The 20,347-nt window shown below is 56.6% G+C and overlaps 1 protein-coding gene across 1 annotated transcript in view; it reads left to right on the forward strand.

Annotated features, from left to right (window-relative positions):
• Positions 1 to 14,624, forward strand: part of ZCCHC24 (zinc finger CCHC-type containing 24) — a 59,220-nt gene extending 44,596 nt beyond the window's left edge. Inside the window, exons 3-4 of the mRNA XM_039240559.1 lie at positions 6,000 to 6,164; positions 12,908 to 14,624. Coding sequence (XP_039096490.1) covers positions 6,000 to 6,164; positions 12,908 to 13,021 — 279 coding nt within the window. The 3' untranslated portion in view covers positions 13,022 to 14,624. The remainder of the gene's footprint in view (positions 1 to 5,999; positions 6,165 to 12,907) is intronic.
• The last annotated feature ends 5,723 nt before the right edge of the window (positions 14,625 to 20,347 follow it).

Genomic DNA, 20,347 nt, shown 5'->3' on the forward strand with positions numbered 1-20,347 from the left:
CCTCTCTCCGCGCCTGCTGGTTGGCCTTCTCCAGCAACAAGACTTGCAAGTGCCCTCACAGTAATCTGGTCCAGCTGTCTGACCGAGACAGAAGTCTCCTCGGCAGCCTCCCTGAGAGCGGTGTACACAGCCTCTGCTTGCATACCACCGGTGACGGGCAGCTCACCATCTTACCATCACCCATAAGACATCTCATGAGCGGCTGGGAAGAAAACAGGGAGCCGTGCCCAGATAGTGTCAACATCATCTGCGTCTCTTCCCGAGCGGCAGGCTTGCCTGGATGGCCCTTCCCACAACCTGCCCAGCTTTGCCCTCAGCTGCTGCTTGGCCAGGGTCCTCCTTTCTACCCCCGCAGCAGCTGCCCACTTCCCAGGCCGCCCTCTGCAAGGATTCTGGCCACAGTCTGGAGTCCAGGGCCACCCCCACCTGCCCGCTCAGTGCCTGGTTTGCCGTGTGTCCTGCAGCGAGGCATCTTGCCTCTCTGGCCCCCAGAGTCAAGGGTGCTTCGAGGGCTGGCGTGTCGAGCGTCAGTGAGCTTTGCCTGGGGCTGATGCGATTCCCCAGAGGGGTACGTGGGCAGGGGCCCGGGTCAGGAGAGCAGGTCAGGCCTGGCATCCTTCCCAGCCTGGGCGGGTGGCGGTCCCTGCAGAGCCGTCGGCAGTCAGCGTCTGTTTCATGTTGAAGTTTATGAGAAGGGGCCGGCCTTTCTGGGAGGAGGCAGGGGGAAAGTGTGGGGGGTAGAGAAGTCTTTGTTCCGTCAAAAATTCCTCCTCCCTTTGGCCCTGCCCTCCTCTGTGAGCATAAACAGCTTTGGAGTAAGACCTTCCAGGAAGCGGCTCCTCGCTGCTGAGCCTGAGAGCTGCCCACTGGCCCGTCTTCCCCGGCATCCACTGCCTCTTTACCCCTGCCCTGCAGGCCAGTTCTCCCCTCTGACCCGCAGCGGGGCAGAGCCGCCCAGCTGGGCTGAGCAGAGGGGCTGGGGGCGTTTCTCCTCCTGAGTACAGGCCTCGGCTTTGTGGCGGGGACACGCTCGGGGGGTGACAGACAGAAAAGGGAAGCCACACGTAGCCTTGTGGAAAAGCCCGCTGGGCCTAGTCCTGCTTCTCACACATCAGAAGCTGTTTGGCAAGTCCTGCCCCCTTCCCCGTGCCTTAGTCTCTCCTTCTGTTAAATGGGCTGATGATATTCCCTTTGCTCTCTGCCCGCAGCAACCCAGAGTTTCCGTGGCCCTCCCCTATCTTTCCTGGTTCCTCCCTGAAAATTTCAGAAGGTGAAAACACCTCACGCAGTCCCTTTCTTGCCTGCCACCTACCCCATCTTGGGGGATACCGAGCTCACCCTCTACCAGCGCCCTCCCATCTCCAGGGGCTTTCCTCCTGTGTAAATCACAGCCGCAGCCTCTGCATCACCAGAATGCAGCTGCTACCCCTCCCTGCACCAGCCCCGGGAGAGAAGCACACTGAAATTGCTAATGGTCACTGAGCACTTGTAATGTCCAGCCGTCAGCTACCACCTTCCTGTGCATGAGTGCACCCCATCCTTCCAGCGGCCTGGGGAGCTGGGCCCTTGCCATTATCCTGGTTTCCAGATGAGGAAACCCAGGCACAGAAAGGTTGAGTCCCCCAGATCATCCCAGCAGAGGCAGAATGTGACCACCGGCACCTGGCCGTGACACCCAGGGTGTGCGCCATGTCCCACGCAGCGGGGTGTGCGTGGCTGGCCTGAGGGCCGGGTGGGGAAGTGCTGAGGACATCTGGTCCCGCAGGAGGCCTGGCCCCCGTCCCTGGGCCCTGCCCAGCGGTGCACGCTCCCTACTAGATGGATAGCACCTCCAGACAGTGCTTTTCTACTCACACGGTGCGGTGATGCTTTCCGACCCCCCCACCTCGGTCCTTCTTCTCATCCGCCTGCTTCTCTCTTTGGCGCACATTCTGTATCATCTTTTTCATGTGGGTTTCCTTCCGAAGCAGAGACTCTTTGGGAACCAAATTGTCGGCTCTGCCCCCGTCCTCACCTTTCACTCTGTCGAGTGACCCCCAGGATGGCTTGGCCCCCTCCCTCTGGTGCCCTGCCCCCCGGCCCTTCACCCCAGCTGCACGGCCTGTCGGTTTCTGAATCAAGAAGCCTGTAGAGCCAGATCCCAGAGTGGGCCTGGCTGGTGGTGGTCCCCCAATTTCCCCCTTCAATCAAGGAGTCTCAAGGGCTACCCTTGGTGAGGCACCCCATGCCTACCATCACCCCCCTTTTAAATGTAGGTGCCATTATGAATGGAGATGCCAGGGAAGGAGTTCACCTAGTATTTATTTCGGGACTGCTGGGAAGGGAGGCCAGAGAAGCTAGGGTTGCTTAGACGCTGTGGGCACCAGGCACCAGGGAGGAAGGGGGGCACCAGAAGGGCGTCGAGGGCTCACTGCGCACCCGCTGTCTTCACACCTGCAGAGCTCGACGCCTGACCCCTCCGCTGCAATTTGGCTGGAGCCTGACGCTGACTGTCTGCCGAGTGTCCCCCTTGGCACAACCAGCCTCTCTCTCAGACCTGCCAGTGCTGGGAGCCAGCCCCGCCTCCAAGCTCGGGCTGAACCTCCTCCCCAGGATATTACGGCCGCCAGGAAGGCCAGTAAAGATCTAGACACATTAGGCAGCAGGCCTGAAAGATCAGGACAGTATTGTTGTCACTTTCTAAGTTTAGGTTTACACACTCAGTACCTGTGTCCCTTTTTAGTGTGTTGCCTGAAATCCTAGCAGGCTGTCACCGAGTGGCGGTATTGGCTCTTGGGAATAAGAGACATGGTTCCTGAAGGAAGAAATCATTGCTTTGTATGCTGCTGTTCTTCTATACTAGTAAACAATAATCATAACAAATACTGCCGTTTTATGTATCAGGCACTGTTCTAAGTGTTTTACATGCATTATCTCGTGTGATCTTCAAAACAGTCGGATGGCGGTTCCTGTCATTATCTCTGTGTAACTTGCGCAAGATCGCAAAGCTAGGATTTCAGTCCCGAGTCTGTGCTCTTGACCTTTATGCGCGAACGGGCTGGAGAGGAGCAGGACTGTAGAGGTCAATCGCCTTGGAGCCCAGACGATTGGAGCTTCTTAAACTTAATGGCACAGGGATTCCCTGGGGCTCTTGTTAAAATGCAGATTCTGATGCAATCAATCTAAGGCGGAGCCTGAGTCCACGCATTTCGAACAAGCTTGCAGGTGATGCTGTGGATGCCAGTCTAGTGCCCACATTTTGAATATCCGCAGTGGAGAACCTGTGGGTAAGCCTGTCTCAGACCAAAGCCTGCAAGTGCCAGGTATGTGATGTAAATGCAGGGAGCAGTTGGTCGGAACAGACGCCGCGGATGTGTAGTCGGTGTGATGGGGCCACTCCCCAGCCTCAGCGGATAGTCACCAGCAAGATTTCTGGACCAATGTGGTCCTATTTCTAGGTGAAATTTCCCATTTTCTTTTTAAAAACTTTTTTTTAATGCTTATTATTTTTAAGAGAGAGTGAGAGAGAGACAGAGCACAAGCAGGGGAGGGGCTGAGAGAGAGGGAGACACCGAGTCTGAAGCATGCCTCGGGCTCCGAGCTGTCAGCACAGAGCTTGACACTGGGCTCGAACTTACAGACTGCGAGGTCATGACCCGAGCTGAAGTCAGCGCTTAATCGACTGAGCCACCCAGGTGCCCCTGAAATCTCCCATTTTTGAATACTGAGGCAACTCATCCAACTTTATAAAATGCCTTGCAAAAAAATAAAATAAAATAAAATACCTTGCAGCTTGTATGTAAATGTTTATAGCAGCATAATTCATAATAGCCAAAAATTAGCAACCACCCAAACATCTATCACGTGATGAATGAATAAGAAAATACGGCATGTCTACACAATGGGATAGTATCTGGCAACAAGAAGGAATAAAGGTCTGATACATGCTCCTGCATGGATGAACCTTAAAAGCATTACACCGAATGGAAGAAGCCAGACACAAGGAGACAATTTTTGTGTGATTCCTCTTTTTTTTTTAATGTTTATTTAATTTTGAGAGACAGAGACGGAGCGTGAGCAGGGGAGGGGCAGAGAGAGAAGGAGACACAGAATCCAAAGCAGGCTCCAGGCTGCGAGCTGTCAGCACAGAGCCTGACGCAGGGCTTGGACTCATGAACTGTGAGATCATGACCTGAGCTGAAGTCGGAGGCTTAACCGACGGAGCCACCCAGGTGGCCCTTATGTGATTCCTCTTATATGAACTATCTAGAACAGAGAAATCTATAGAAACAGACAGTAGATTAATTGTTGCCCAGGGCTAGGTAGGGTGAGAAGGTAGAGGTAGTCTGTCAAGTGACTTAATGGATATAGGGTTTCTTTTGAGGTGGGGGGCAATGACAGAATGTTCTAAAATTAGATTGTGGTGAAGGGTAACATAAAACTCTGTGAGTATACTAAAGCCCACTGAATGCTCTACCTTTACAGGTGAAATGCGGGGTATGTGAATCATACCTTGACAAAGCTGCTAAACCCAAAACCAAAAATGCCATGCAGAGGAGAATCAGTCCCTTCAATAGATAAAGTGCAGTTACAAATCAAGAAGAAAAATAACAAACCCCAGCGGTGAAAAGATTACAGAGGACACACACCCACACACATCACACATTAACAAAGGAAGCACAGTGATTCTTAAATGCACGGGAAATTCTCTCTTGCTCGTAATATAAGACATACAAGACAAAGCTACTCTGAGAAGACTTTCTACCTCTCAGATTGGCAACAGGGACAGCTATTCTGGGGAGGAAGTGGGACATTAAGTTGGAACCCTTGCAGTGGGGTGGGGGCGGGGGCCAGGGGCTGCTCATCATTATCCTCAAAAACTAAAAGTGCACATACCCGTTGACTCCGCAGTTTTATTTCTGGGAATTTATCTCCCACGTGTCCCCTCACATGTGCGCGCGTGCACACACACACACACACACACACACACACACAATTATGCACTGTTGCGCCGTCTGTAATAGTGGAAGAGCGGGAGAACCCAGACAGTCTGTCGTGCGCCTGGCACGCCCCACAGAGCTGGCATAGACGCCGTGCTGTGAGCTGTTAGACAGGATGCAGCAGGGCTGTTTGTACTGATGGCAGGGAAGAGATGGGTTATTGTATATCTCACCATCATAATAAGCCTGAGATAGCTTATTCAGTAAGAGAGGGAGGGTGCAGAATGGAATGTACAGCGTGTCCCTCAGTTGAGGGACGGGGACGAGTATGCATGTGTACGTGTTGTGTGTGCTTGTAAATGCGGAGCCGTCCCCGGGGTGGCGCGAAGGAAGCGAAGCTGGCCTCCTGGAGGGGAGCCGTGGCCGGGACCAGGGGGAGGGGAGACACACGTTCACGGGTACCAGGTTGCATGCGTTGTGCCTGCGTTGCCTCTCCAATAACCATTTAGGTTTATTTAGTTATTATTTTGAGAGAGGAAGAGAGTGCATGTGGAGGAGGGGCAGAGAGAGAGAGAGAAAGAGAGAATCCCAAGTGGGCTCTGCACTGCCAGTGCAGAGCCTGATGTGGGGCCTGAATCCATGAACCGCATGAGACCATGACCCGAGCCGAAGTCGGACACCCAGCTGCCCGAGCCACCCAGGCGCCCCTCTCCAATAACCATTTAAGCCACATCACCGTGTGGCCAAAGACAGGTGCATGTTGCCTCTGGCGGCCTTTTTACGACGTCTGAGTCAGAGAAGGAATTCCTGGCCACCATCACATAGTTTGGTCCCTGAAATCTAGAAAGGATGTGTAGCCTCCAGCACCTCCTCTCTTCTCTGTGTCCCTGGGAGGGTCTCCCAGCCTTGGGATCCCTGGTGCGCCCTGGGGGTGGTCCTGGTGTTTCCGGATGGGGACGAAAGGTGCCTGCACATGGAGTATGAAGGCTGAAGGGGAAGACCAGGGCGGGGTGGGGGGTGTAGGGACATCATTTTGGGCCGGTGGACCCCCATGCGCTATGTTTGCTTCCTTTCCTCTAGGCACGCCCCAAAGGTGAAGGTCTGACCCCGTACCAGGGCAAGAAGCGCTGTTTTGGCGAGTATAAGTGCCCCAAGTGCAAGAGAAAATGGATGAGCGGGAACTCCTGGGCCAACATGGGGCAGGAGTGCATCAAGTGCCACATCAACGTGTACCCGCATAAGCAGGTGAGGGGGGGGTGGCGCCGGGAGCAGGGGAGTGGGGGGGGTGCCGGGAGCAGGGGAGTGGGAGGGGCTCTCTGAAGAACATTGCCGGGGAGGGTGACTTTCTCCCTATTGGGCCTTGGTTTACTCCTACATATGACAAGGATGAGACTAGAGCTCTCCACATTGGGCCCCATTTATCTCGTCCGAAATAGGGGTGAGGGAGCGCCATTTCCCCGGGAAGGAGGGTAAAGGAGCAACTTCACCAAGACCCTGGGACCTCAGAGCCCAGGTGAAATTATATAAATGAGCTGGGGGTGCTGTTGTGAGATGAGCAGCAGGGCACTCGCTCCAGAGAACACGTATCTCATTCATTTGCTCGCTTATTTGACTCGTGTATACAGGACAGCCCCAGTGTACCGGGCACTGGGCACGGGGCTGGTGGCCAAGGTGCACCTGGGCATGCTGGGGGCTGGGGGACAGAGGTGTTGAGGCAGCTCGTTCCAGGGAGGATCTACTCACTGCAGGCTACAAAGGGGAAGCCCGTTTACTTTGGGGCCTAAAGGATGGGAGGAAGCCAGGCCTGTCCCAGGTGGGGAACAGCCATCCAAAGAAGACAGTACAGCAGGTACAAATGCCCTGTGGTCTTAAGGATTGGCTGCTCAAGGCCCAAACCTCAGTGAAGAATCAGGAGAGCAGAGCGAGAGGAATGGGTGGGATGGGGTGGGTGCTCCCTCGAAACCCATGAGCAACAGAACTTTCAGCTTTATTTTGAGATGGTTATTCTGGGTGTGTGCAGATATTCGTCTTGATGGGGCTGGCTGATCAAAAGCGAGGAGACCAGTGGGAAAGTCAGGCTATCCCATGCATGCTGGAACAGGTCTGAACCTAGGAGGTGGCCTTGGACCTGCGTCCAACACAAGTGTCACCGGATTGGATGTGGAAGAGGAGGGAGGGGCAGGAATCCAGAACTATCACCCTTGAGTGGATGGAGGTGGGCAGCCTGGGCTGGGGGCGGGGCAGGGTGAGACCCAGGTATCCCAAATAAAAGCAAGAGTTCTCTGATACACGTTACCTTTGAGATGTTCCTGAAAATATAAGTCCAGATGTCAAGAAGGCAGTTGGATTTGCTTTGATGCTCATATGAGAAATCACAGCGTCTCCTACGTACTTGGGTATCATTGACTTAGAGGCACTTAGGGAGTGGATGAGATTGCCTGCAGAATGTAGACAAAGTAGAGACAGAATTCCCCAGTCCACGTGTTGCAGAATCCCAGCACTGGGGGCTCAGAAAGAGGGAAAGATCCATCAAGGAACAGGACCGGGGAGCATGGAGTCCTGGAGGTCAAGTGGGCAGATGTGGTTGGTGCAAAGATGTCCAGTATAATGGCCATGGCTGAGTGCCCTTGAGATTTGGCAGCATGGAGGTAGTCCTCAAATTTCGCAGGGCACCACTTTTACAGGCATATCTCGTTGAACTGCAACTAAGATCTGAGAACCACTAAGCAGATGCTCTGCAGGTCAGACATCAGGAGATGTCGATTCCTAGCGGACCTGTTGTCTGGGACGGTGGCTGTGCAGTGATGACGGGAGCTGGAGGGGTTGGTGCGGCCAGGCTTCCTTGTCTACTCGCTCAAGGGGGTTTGACTGTAGAGAGGAGCACAGAGATGCGGCCATCACCACAGTAGGGCAGGTGGCGTTGAGGTGGGTGTTACGGAGCTGGGCAGTCCTGGAACATGTCACAGGCAAGTGAGAAGGATCCAGAAGAAAGCAAAGGGCTGATGATACAGGAGCAAGAGGGCGATGCCTTACCATGGGCACAGGCAGGAAGGACGTTGGGGTGGCCAGGAAGGTGGCTTTAATGGTGCAAGGAAGAGGAGCTTCCCTTCCAAGGACAGGAGGTCTTCAGCTACAAATGAGAGTGAGGAGGGCTGTGGGGGCCTTGGGGAAGGACGGAGGAGGACATGGCCCTAGCTGCGTCCCAGGCCCGGGGAGGTGTGAGGTTGTAACTGGCGCCGCCAGCCTGGTTCGGTGACTTGCTCCAGCAGGGTCACGGGGCAGGAGTGGGCTGGAGGCAGTGGATGGGGCAGAGGTTTGCCAGGATGGTATTCCAAGGGAGGAAGGCCGAAGAGCTGGCATATTTGGAGGAGTGTGATCACGCATGATCCTGGGATGTCAGCTGGGTGACCGGGAAGAGAGGCCAGAGGGGCCCTGATGGGAGGAGTGGATGAGGCAGAGCCCAGACCAGGTGGAGCTGCACAGAAAGCAGGTTTCTGAAGAACAAGTCCAGGGTGCGGCCAGGGGGGCAGTGAGAGAGAAGATCACCTTGACGATGGCGTGGGGGCACCGGGGAGCAGGGTGGGGGCCAGTCCTCCCTGTGTGGGCCAAGTCACCAAGAAGCTAACAGGAGCAGAGGGGTGGAGGAGGCAGGCCAGGAAGGGAGGGGGGGCCACTGAGGCTCTTGGGGAAGGCTCCCCCGAGGCACTGATGTTGGCTGAGCTGTGATGGAGATTTGCAGGGGGCTGCGTGGGGGTGGCCGAGCGGGAGGGAACAGCTTGTGCGAAGTGGGGAGGACAGGGTCAGGCACAGAGCCCTGGGGGAGCTGAGGGGCGAAGCAGAGGTGGGGGGTGGGCGCTGGGCCACCTGGGACTGGCTCAGAGGTCATGGCGTAGAGTGTGGGCTTTATCCTGCTAGCAGCACTTGGGAGCCATCTGGGAGGATTCTCCTGGTTGAAACATTTTGTGATTTTATGACCCTCCTGCTGGCCTCCATTGCCTCTGTTTACAGACCTTTCCTCCCCCCCATCGCCCCCCCCCCCACGGGGTTTCCGTGGTTCCCATCAACCACGCAGCGGCAGGAGGACAAACAGACTCAAAGCTGGGGCCATCGTGGTCCAGCAGACGGGGGTCTCCTTAGAGGTGGGCCCTGGCCCACATCCTAATGGCATTAAGGGGGCAGCGAGGCTCAGGAGGGCTAAGACAGGCCTGATGACCCAGTGGGTGGGCCTAGTGTTTTGGGAGCACATCCGGGGAATGGGGCCAGCAGTAGGAGACAGAGCGTCCTGGTTCCTGATTTCCCGGCAATTTCTGAGGTGGGAGACCCCAGTCCAAAACACCTTTCCCGCCACGTGTGCCTATGATCACACTGCCTTTCGGGCTGAACTCCGTGCTCCCAGGGCCCCTGGGTGTGGCCAGTGCTGTTCAGGGGGGTTCACTCCTTCTCTCGTGGGCACACTTGGCTGAGGGCTACTCCGGAGCCAGATCTGTGCAGGTGCTGAAGCAGGACCAAGTTCAGGGGTGCCAGGCCTTCCTTTCTCCACCTGCAGAGACGGGATTCAATCGGACAGGGTTAGCAACTGGCCTTTAGGGAAACCCTGGCCTGAATCATCCTCTGGGCGCCATGTGCTGAGCCCTACATGCCCCTCATATATACTCTGTCCTCAAATGGGGTGTTCTGTTCATCAGTGTTTCACAGGGAGGAAGCAGGGCCCTGAGAAGCCCCCTGCTCTTCCCAAGGTCCCCAGGTGGGAAATGGGGTTGAACTTGCAACTGTGTGTGGAGACAGTCTGTTGAAGTGCTGGGGGCCCAGGCCGGAGGCCAGGCAGGTGTCAGTCCGTGTCTCAGCTCAGCCGCGAGAAGTCTTCACTGGTCTCCCGGGAGCAGGAGGGGGTGGGGGAGAGAGAGGAGGCTGCAGGCGGCTCCTGGTGATGGGAGAGGGCAAGGATGGGAAAGTTAAGAGTATTTCATACCTGTTATCCTCTCAGCTACCCCACGAGGTCAGCACTGCTGTCTTTCCATTTTACAGAGGGGGAAGTAGAGGCAGGGGGTGTAAGTGACTTACCCAAGGTCAGAGGAGAAGCTGGGATTCATGAAGAAGGATCAAGTTTGGGGCCGGAGGGAAGGGGGAGCAGGGAGGCCACGTCACAGAGGCTGGCTGGGGAGGGGCCCCCCAAGGGAGTTCAGGTGTGCCGGTGGAGGCGGGCTGGGGCTTGGGTCTGTGCTGGGGGTCTGGGAGCCTCGCTCAGTCCTTAGAGCACTCATACCCTCTGCAACCTGAGTGGAGAAACAGGGCCCCACCCACAGGCTGTGGTCAGGGTGCCTGCTCCCCTGCAGTGGCTCCCTAGCATCCGGCAGTGCAGGGCTCCTCGCCGCGCCCCTTCCACAAAGAGGCCCATTCGTGCCTTGTGCCACCATCCCCAGGCCAACTGTGCTTTGGAAGGGGTACCCATCCCAGAAGGAGCCTCTGAAACATGGGCTTTGCTCCTCCCTTCTCTGTCAGTCAGCTCTGCTTGCTGAGCCCTACTGTGTGCAGCAGGGAGACTGAGGCCCGGGGAGACCATAGGGCTTGAGCTAGCCCCTCAGCCAGGCAGTGTGAAGGGGGCCTAGGACCCAGTTTCCTAGCACCTAGCATCCCCGGTCTCCTCTCCCGGGCTCCACGAACTGCTCCCCTGGCTCTTCTGTCTCTGGGGGGTTACAGGCTGGGTGAGGTAGGGAGTGCCCTCACCCCACTCCCCAGCCATCAGGGGCCTTTGAAGAGCTGAGAGGAAGACTCGGAGCCCTCGCCGTCCAGTCCCCCACGGCGGAGAGGGGCTGCTTCATTTCTCCTGCCCCCTGAGCGCTGACCTGTGCGGCATCCACCCCCTGAGGACCCTCCACGTCCCTCTCCTGCCTCCCCTGCCACATCTGTTTCCCGTCAGGCTCCAGCTGCAGCTCCCCTGCGCCCCAGGAGAAGAAAACACTGAAGGGCTCTGCCTCCCTGCAGGGGGTGGGGGCGGCCCTGGGATGATCTATCCCAGCAGCTGAATGTTTTCCTTCCACGGAGGGAGGAGGGATGGAGGGGACTCATCCTGGCGCCCCCCCCCCGCCCCGCCCATGCTGTGCTCCTCCGCTCAGCAGAGCCCGACCCCGGGAGGGAAGGGGGAGGGACACGGACAAGGTCACGGCCAAGGAGGAGGGATGGAGAGGATATTGCAGGGGCATTTCCACCGGGACTCAGCTGGTTTCCCGCTCCCCGCCTGCCCCCAGTCCTACATAATACTAATAATAGCAGCAAGGATACGTGACATTAATACTGGCCAACACTTTGGTTTTCGTGTGCCAGGTTGCTTTGCGTGTATTTATTAACTGATGTACTCTTCACAACCACCTTACAAGTAGGTAGCCAGGGAGCTCAGCCAGCAGGGAGCTCCTCAGCCCTGGATTGTCCATGGCTTGCTGTCGGTGTTCATGAGATGCCTGGGGGAGCAGGTGATGGGGCCTTCAGAGGCCTTCAAGCTAGGGATCGTGGCTTCAGTGACCCTTTACCTGGTGGTACCCCCTCCCATGAATACTCATTACAAGCAACATTAATAGCTTTTATCTGCTACGCGCTTACGCGCTTTCTACTCACTGAGATGTAATGACCCCGTGAGAAAAGTGTGATCAGTGTCCCCTTTTGCAGACGGGGAGCCAAGGATCGGAGGGATCTGGTGACTTGCCCAAGGCCACACAGCTTGTAGGTCGTTCAAGCCCATATCCGACACAAAGCCAAACTCTTTCTCCTCTGCTCTGGCCAGGAATGCCGGTCATCTCAAAGCCTCTTGAGACAAGGCCAAGGCTCCTGTCCTTTATTGCAGGCTGTCTCTGTGTGGCTTTAGGCTTGAAAGCACAGAGATGGGTATGACTCTCGGATCAGAACCCTGCCCATCCGCAGTCCCTGTGGCTCATCTAGACCCCATGTGACTCTTCCACGTCCCAGAGAGCTGTGAGTGTTGGCTTCAGGCCAGGTATCGCGTAAAGCCAGTGCACTACTTTTGAGAGGTTTGGTCTGCCCAGGAGGCAGCACTCATCCTCAGCTTCCCTCCAGGGCTGTCCCTGGTCACAGTCACTGGCACCGAGGCTCCCTGGCCTCACACCAGTCTCAGTTCCTGCCCCCTCTCCTTAGCATGTGGGTCCCGGCTGGCCCTGACCAGCTTCCTTTGAGTCCCCCCAGATCCGTGCAGAGTGGGGGTTCTGGGCTGGGGCCTCGACTGCCAGCCACAAAACTGCCTCAGGAGGTGTGCCTAATAGCCTCCACAGAATTTCCAGGGGAATAAGTCTTTCCTGCCTTTTGAGAACCAGGACAGGAGAGAAAGAGGGAGCAGGAAGCTCCCCATGTCACAGAAGAGTTCTCGGACATGCCACACGCTGCTTAGCGTACAAACGTCCAGACACCTGATTCCCCCCCGCTACCCCACAGACGAGGTGCAACTGAGGCTCCCTAAAATCGTGTAGTGAAGTTCTGCTCATGTGGCCATTCAACGGAAAGCACCGGGCCTTGGGCTGAGGGGCGCTGGCTGCTAACCTCACCGAGCTGAGGGCTCCTTTGCCCCCACCCCGAAGCACGGGGGTAACAAGCAGCCTGGGGAGGAGCTCTGGGTGTGTGGGGAATCAGGAGACTGGGCTTGGATCTTCCTTGCTCTGGGCCTCTGTTTCCTCACCTGGGTAATGTCTGTGCCCCACTGCCTGCCCTCTGTCCTGGGCTTGCTCAGAGTGTCCAGACTGCTCGGGTCCAGGAGCCCCTCCTACTGCGGGGCCCCGCCCAGGACACGCACCTGCAACAGGCCAGAGGCAGGAAGGGTCCAAGCACCTAGGCAAAGCCTGTGACTACAGGCTCGCTCTCTGGGCATCCCTACCCTGTCTGTCTGTCTGTACGTCTGTCTGGTGTTGTCTCTCTCTGCGTCTGTCTCACTCCCCCTGCTTCTCTTTGTGTTTCTGTCTTTCTCTCCACTCCCTCCTTCCTCTCTGCAGAGACCCCTGGAGAAGCCCGATGGCCTGGACGTGTCCGACCAGAGCAAGGAGCATCCCCAGCACCTGTGCGAGAAGTGCAAGGTGCTGGGCTACTACTGCCGCCGAGTGCAATGAGCCGGCTGCCAGCCCGCTGCGCCCACCGCCGCCTTCCCGCCAGCCAGAGACCACGCCCCCTCCCTGTGTCCCTCCGTGCTGCCTGGTGTCCCCGCGTATGCGTGGGGGCAGCCTCACCGGCCCAGGCAGGGGGCGTCTTACGTTCTTGTCTCGTGTGTGTTGACAAACAGTGTTACTGACATAGCTGCTCCCACAGAAAGCCGGGTCTCTGGGACCCTCTACAGGGCGGCCTGGGGTCTGCACGAAGGGGCAAGGGTGAGGAGAGGGCAGCACCAGGACCCTCTAAAGCCCTTGGCATCCCCTGCAGGCTCCCTTCCTTTGAGACTCGCTTTGGGCTGAGCAGCCTTGTATTGGCCACAAGTGCACTAAATTTACTGTGAATCCCAAAGCCTGCAGGGGACAGTCTCCCCAAGACCAGCCAGGCCTCCTTCTGTACCCAGAACCTTCTAGTGTGCCTGGAGTGCAAAGCCGCCCTCAGAAAGCCCTACTTTTCTGTCCTGTTTGTGTCAGCACTCCTGGCGAGCTGACACCCTTTCTAGCAGCTGCTGGGAGTGGGCACCTCTGCCCGCTGCCCATCATGAGCCCCAGACCCGACGGCCTCGGACATCATTCGCATTGCATACCCTAGACCCAGAGGTCAAGGACAGTGTTCCACGGTGTGACCTGGAGCATATCAGACAATGCCTCCCCTGCCCCCCGCCACACATTTTCCACTTGGGATTGGATTTGGTCAGGCCCATTCCCTACCCTTTTCCGTCACCTCCCCCCAATGCTAGGACCCCCCCTCCCCCGATCGAGGCCCCGTGGGGAAGGCAGTCTGTCAGGAGGGACGCGAGCCTGGTGTCCTGGAGACAGGTTCACGTGCTGGCCCTGCTGCTGACACACTACGCAGCCTTGGGAAGAACTCGTCATCTCTGGCCCTCAGTTTCCCCGCTAGTTCTGTGACTGCGTGATCCAAAGACCAGAGGCCCGTTTCAGTGCTGGGCTTCACATGGAGCCGTATTCGGAGAGGCCATCCAAGTCCCAGACTGCACACCGCCACCCATCAGTCATCACTTAGGACAGAGTTGAGGGACGCCAGTCCTCCTGTCAGCCCCGCCCTGCCCAATGCCCCCCATCCCTGCAAAAGTGAGGGAGAAGGATCCCCTGTCACACATGATGTAAGCTACAGAACCTCTCGTTTATAAAATGGGGACAATGACTTCCTACCTCCCAAGGGAGCAGGGAGGCCTCTGGGCAAGTCACGTTGGTCAGACCATTGTCCTGGCCGGCGGGAGGGATCGCACTCGCCTCTCTTCTCTCTCCCCTGTGAGAAGTCCTAATTTTATTGTCCCATCATCCTTTCTCCCAGGGAGAGGGAGAATGCCAACTGTCAGGACTGGGTCACTTGATTTTGCCCCAACATTATGCCTCTGTGGGAAAAAAAAAAAAAATCAGACCATGAAATGGGCCTGAAGTTCAGTGTTTACCATGGCTCAAGGTCACCCAATGGGTGCCCGATCGCCTTTTGTTTTCAAATGAAAATGCTGTGTACAACTGAGGAGTTACCGTGAAGTGTTAACCAGGGGTCCAGGGAGCACGTCGATGAGATGGAGTGAGTGTATTTGCAGCAGGGTGGGGGGGGTAGAGGGGGGCTGCAGGGTAGATTTCAGGGGCCCATGCGCTCTGAGCACTCACCAAGAGTGTGTTAGCTCCAGCCGGAGCCCCGGAGCCGCCTCCCTGCCACCCACAGGGGCAGAATGCCCGGGAGCCACTGTGAACACCCTCCCCCTCGAGCGATTCCTCCCAGCAGGGTCCTGTCTCTCCATGGTGTCAGGGTGAGCTGGAACCATCCTGGCCCGAGGCTCTCTGTCCCCACGGAGGAGCTGTTACTGTCAGTCATCCTAGTGCACTGCTGAAGGTAGCGTCCGCTATGGTGCGCAGTGCACTTGCTCATCTCCACTGGGAGGACCGGGACCCAGCCCTGCGGGGGACCTGGCCCCAGAGGGGAGGTGGGGAATCTTGGCCCCAGGATGCTCGAGCCTGCCGACTGTCCTGCAGCGGTGGGGGAAGCCCACACCCTAAAAAGAACCCAGGCTCCAGACTCCTGGAGTCCAAGAGCCTGCCACGGGCCAGTAGGAGATGGGATATCATCCCCAAAGTGACCTTTCCAGTGGGCTTGTCCAGCTGGCAGCCGTTACTCCTGCCTTCCGTGCAGGGCTGGCTGGTGTGGGGTCCAGGCCCTCCTGCCCTGAATCAGCCTCTTCATGTACCCCCTGCTCCGGCACAGCCCTGGCTGAACTGTGGAGCTGTCTGTGGGCGGCAGAAGCCACCGCTGTCCAGGCCAGGTACTGTGAGGACGGAGTGCTCAGAGGGCCTGGGAGCCCAGTAGACAAGAAAGCGTGTGGTTTGTATGTTCAAAAGGGACAATCGCTGGCAGTTAGTAGATCTAGTGGTCTAGTTGGGAGATAACAGTGTTTAACCCATACGAAGTATTCGATAGCTCTACTTGTGAATTTGTATTTATTTTGAGTTATACTTGACACGATTCCTCTTTTTTTTTTTTTTAAAGAAAAATACTATGTGTGTATTTTGAAAAGAAAAGTCATAGATGTTAAAATTTCTTCCGGTTACCAATTTTTCTCACGACACTGAATTTGTTACCTTCTCCCGAAAAGTCTTCACAGTGATTTTTGTCTGTATATATTTGAGGGGCCTTTTTTTTAAGAAAAAAAAAGAAAAGAAAAAAGAAAAAATATAATTGCTTGATCTTTGAGATTAAAAAAACAAAAAGGCATTTTCAAAACTTTGGAGATTTCAGGAGGGTGGTAGAATATCAAATGAAGATTTCTGGAAGTATTTTGCAAACCTTTCTGGTTGAGCTGCAAGAAAATATTTATGGTGAGAACTTTTCTCTTTCTTCCTGTTGTTGGGTTTTTTTTTGTTTCTTTTTGTTTTGGGTTTGATTTCTTTTTTTTTTTACTATGCTTTGATCTGTAAAAAGTATGCAACTGAACTACATTAAGAAGGAAATATTGTCTACGTAGAATATTATATGAAGTTGGTACATAATTCTGATGAGGAAAAAAAAATCTTTGCAATTCTTTAAGCCATATTGTTGTTATTCTGTGTTGTTTTCCTTGGATGAAAATATCAGTATTAAGTAGCCAAGCATATTATCAAAGTGCTTAGACTTATTAATATGTTCGTGTCCTGTATTTATACGTATGTGTATTTTGGAAAGTATTGCTTTTTTTTTTTTTTTTTAAGGGAAGCTATTATTAGATACGTAGCCAAAAAGGGAATAGTGACCCCTTTGAGCCTCTTTGGCTGAGGATAACAAACACAGCATTGTAATCCATTCTCTTGCACCTTCTTATTATTATCTTCTTTTTATGGTTATTAACTTTGTAGTGGGGCAGGGAGCGGCCGGGGGAAGTAGGGGCCTATCAGTGTTACAGAGCCAGCGTATTATCGCTAACTGGCCCCTCCATGGTTGGCCAGCACCAAAGATGGCCTCCTCGGCCCGGTGGGGGGCTCGGGTCAGCAGGGCCCAGCAGGGAAGAAGAAACGGGAGGCAGACTTCTCCGCGGCCCTTCCTCGGAGTTTTGCCATCTGAGCCACGCCTCTGGGCCCCGTGCTCTTTGAACTTGGATTTGTCACCCGGAGCCCTTACACCTGCCCTCCAACATCTAATAGACTTGAATCTCCTCTAAGTGAATATTTAATCCAACATCACTACATTGTAGCCCAGTGCAACAACTAACCCTGAGGTTTGGGAGGCGTTCCGGCCTTCAGGGAGGTGGCTGAGCCGTCCCCCAGGGGCTGGTGGCAGAAGGGCTCGTCGCTGCCTGTCGCCAGCCTCGCCGTTGGACCTCCTCCACTCCCGGGTGGTGACCCTGTCCGTGTCTGTATCTGTTAGTATGTGTGTGTCCAGCTAAAGAGACAAACAGAACCCGTGGGCCCGGCTCGGAGGGTACGTGGAGAAGGCTCCCGGCGTCTCCGAACGGCCGCCCTCGGGATGGCATTCCGTTGTGTGCCTTATTCCTGGAAATGTGTATACAGCTCGCCTATAGCAATATAGCCTTTTCATGCTATATTAAAAGAACTTTTAAAAGCGACAGAGGCTCGTGGGTTTCCTTGTTGACACAGAGCATCGGCGGGGAGCCGGACATTTTCACAGTTGGGTAGGGGGTCTCGGAGCTGCCTTTCTGCTGTAGTGGGTCTGGGTCATCTTGTCCCCGCCCTGCACTCCACGCTGTCGATCTGCCTTCTCCCAGACCCTCTGCCCCAAAGCGGATGCTCTCTCCAGAGGGAGGGCCCTCCCTGAGTTGGGCCCCAGACTGGGCGAGATTGTCAGCACATTAGGTCACACGTTAGCTCAGCAATGGGACTCCCGGGTGACCATATATAGGAGTGAATCTCCCTTGCAGGCAGCAGCCCGGGCCCCACGGCTGTGGCCACACTGGGCCTTCTTGCCAAGACCAGGATGCGGGACTCACACACTGGGCATCACACCAGGAGAAATCTGAAGTGTCCTGGGCCTCTGGGCAAGTCCCCAGGAGAGCGGACAGAGGGTCTCTCTTCTGAGCAAGGTCAGGATGAGGCCGGGCTGTCACAAGGTGGGGTTCTTGTTGAGAGCCACGGACAGGAAGTCACGGCTCTTAAGCCACCTGCACATGGGGGCCCTGTGCCGTTCACCAGAATCCCTACGGGAGCTGTGGTCCCACCCCAGAGATGCTTGAGAAATTGGCCTGTGGCCTCAGGATTCTAAAGCCCCGAGATGAGTCCAATGTACAAAGCCAAGAAATGTCAGCCACGGTCCCTTGTGGCCCTGTGGGGCCGGGGGGATGTGAGTGAGGAGGCCGGTGGGCAGGAGCTCCGCCAGTTGCTGCTGTCTGAGAATACACCATTTGGGCTGGAAACCCAGGTTGTTCTGTGAATTTTTCTAACTTTAAATTTTTGCAACTAGCTCACGAAAAATTTACATAGTACATAGGTCAAGCCATGCATCTGTGGGTGAGGCTTTGCCTCCAGACCGCAGCCTCTGGGACAGAGCAGAGGAAAAGTGTGGGTCCTCGGGGTCAGGGACCACAGTGGGGGAGGGACGGGGAACATGCAGGAACAGAGATCCCGAACTCCGGAAGCAGAGAGTGGCTGTGCCCCCCCCCCCATGTTATTGGGAGCGTACTGTGAGTCCCAGAAGCCACCAAGTCCTTTCGCCGCTTATTGGCACATTCACCCCCAGATGCCTGCCCTCCGGGTGGGTGAAGTGGCAGGCGGGGCCGGAGTCAGCCTGACCTGGCAGGTGGTTGGAGAGGGGACCCAACCCCAACCCGGCAGGAGGAGGAGAGAATTCTCAGCTGTGAGCACCTCCTGGGCAGTGGGCACCCCCCTCTGCCAGCAGCAACAGGGGGTGCTGGCCTCCCCGGTGCAGATCTGTCCAGGCCCGGGGACTAGAGTCCTGATCTGTCAAAGTGCCCCGTGCCCAGCAGCCCTGCCTCCCTCGGCTGTGCAAAGCTGAGAAGTTCCTCTGCCTCTCTGAGCCCCAGCTTCCCCAGGGATAGTGTGCAGATCAGATGCCCAGTGAGCACCAGGCCAGTGGGCGGGGGGTGGGGGGAGGGAACGTGGATCACTCCCTCCCATTGTCTGTGGCTCAGGCAGAAACACCTTGCCAGAGATCACACAGGAAGTCAGAGGGGGCAACCAAGCCTCCCCGCCCCCCCGGGACCCCCGGGTTCATTTGCTCACCCAGCAGGCACTCACTGGGCCCCTGCTGTGTGCCGGGGCTGAGGCTTCAAGGTTAACATTCGGGTACCTGCCCTGTGTGTCAGGGTGCATGCGCCCATGTGTTTGTTTTGTTTTGTTCTCCGCGGAAAGAAAACAAACCCAAGGCAAACACAGCCTGCATTTCAACATCTCCCGGAGCTGTGGAAACCAGTAATTCCCCTGGACAGGAAGGGTTTCCGGTCAGACTTCATGTCCGCATCCAGAGGCAGCCGGCTGTGAGGGCCCGGGGAGAGAGTCCACCTCGGGGGACAGGAGGGGACGGCCCGGCTCTGGGCCTGCCCCTGCCTCCCCCACGCCCGCACCCCCCACATTTCTTTCTGGGTGAAGTGGAGGCCCCCAGGCAGGAAGGCTTGCCTGAGGTCAGCCAGCGGGCACGTGGTGGTGCCAGCGTTCGAACCCCGAGTTCTCGCTCCCAGGGCAGGATTGTGGGGGCAGAACTGGGTCTGAGCCCAAGGCATCACCCTGCACCCAGGCTTTGGTGCCCAGTGCCCCCTCGGTGCCTGCTCCAGACACTGGGGAAAGAGACCAGGCCAGTGGGCTCAACCACCCTCCCCCTTCCCATATTGACATCAGCATCCACTAGGAGACCTTAGACCGCCCCCCTCGCCAATCTGCCGTGTGACCTAGACAAGGCTCCTGGAACCCCCCCTCTTCTCAGAATGTGTGACGTGAGGTCCCCGTGTCCTTATCTGTGTGCTGGGGGGATTTAAGATGCACTTGCAGACCTCGCGGACAGGCTCTGTGATGGCTGCTTCTCTGCCGGCCGGGCCCCCACGCTAGGAGGCCGGGCCAGGCAACCCTCCAGCCACAGGCCCGTGTCTTCCCTGGCTCTGTGGCCTCGTGTGTGTTCCTAACAGTCGTAGCGGGAGCAGGACAGGGGACACAAGTGCCAATGTGGCAGGTAGAGAGACGCTGTGGCCCCCAGACTGACAAGCGGGGTCTGCTGCCGGGCCCTCTGCCCCCCACACCCTGTGCAGTTTCTGATCCTGACGACACACTCCCAGTGGATTTGCCTGCCGCCGGGTCCGGTGCCCTGAGCTGGGGCTGGGCCCCACGATGAGCTGGGAGTCAGGACCCCCGCCTGCTCGCAGACACCCTCACCCCTCTCTCCTCGGCCCCGGGAAACCCAGGGTCAGGCATCCAAATACCGGCCCCGGCTGCTCCCCAGCCAGTGCTGCCCGGGGCCGGGCTCCCGCAGGCCTCTGGGAGAGAGAACGGGCAGGAGCAGGTGTGACGAGGGGCGCGATCCGCTGGGGGCCGGCGGCCGCCTCAAGAGTCGGGCATCTGGCTATTCTCTAGAACTCTCTCCAGAGCCAGGAGCAATCTGTCCTCAGGCCCAAAGGCCCCTCTAAACACACCCACCTTATCCAGAGCCGCTAGAGGCCCTGTGCTCACCTCGCCCCGCCACACAGGTACTCAGAAGCGTGCACTCACACCCACCTACCAACACGCGTGGCTGTGGCCCCTGGGGAGTCCTGTGGGAGTGGGGGGCCCTGGGACACGTTCTCCAGACAGAAGGTGCTGCGGCAGTGTCTGCAGGCTGGGGGCCCCCAGGGC

The sequence above is a fragment of the Hyaena hyaena genome, unplaced genomic scaffold (assembly GCF_003009895.1).
Source record: "Hyaena hyaena isolate Hyena2069 unplaced genomic scaffold, ASM300989v1 scaffold_176, whole genome shotgun sequence".
Lineage (NCBI taxonomy): Eukaryota > Metazoa > Chordata > Mammalia > Carnivora > Hyaenidae > Hyaena > Hyaena hyaena.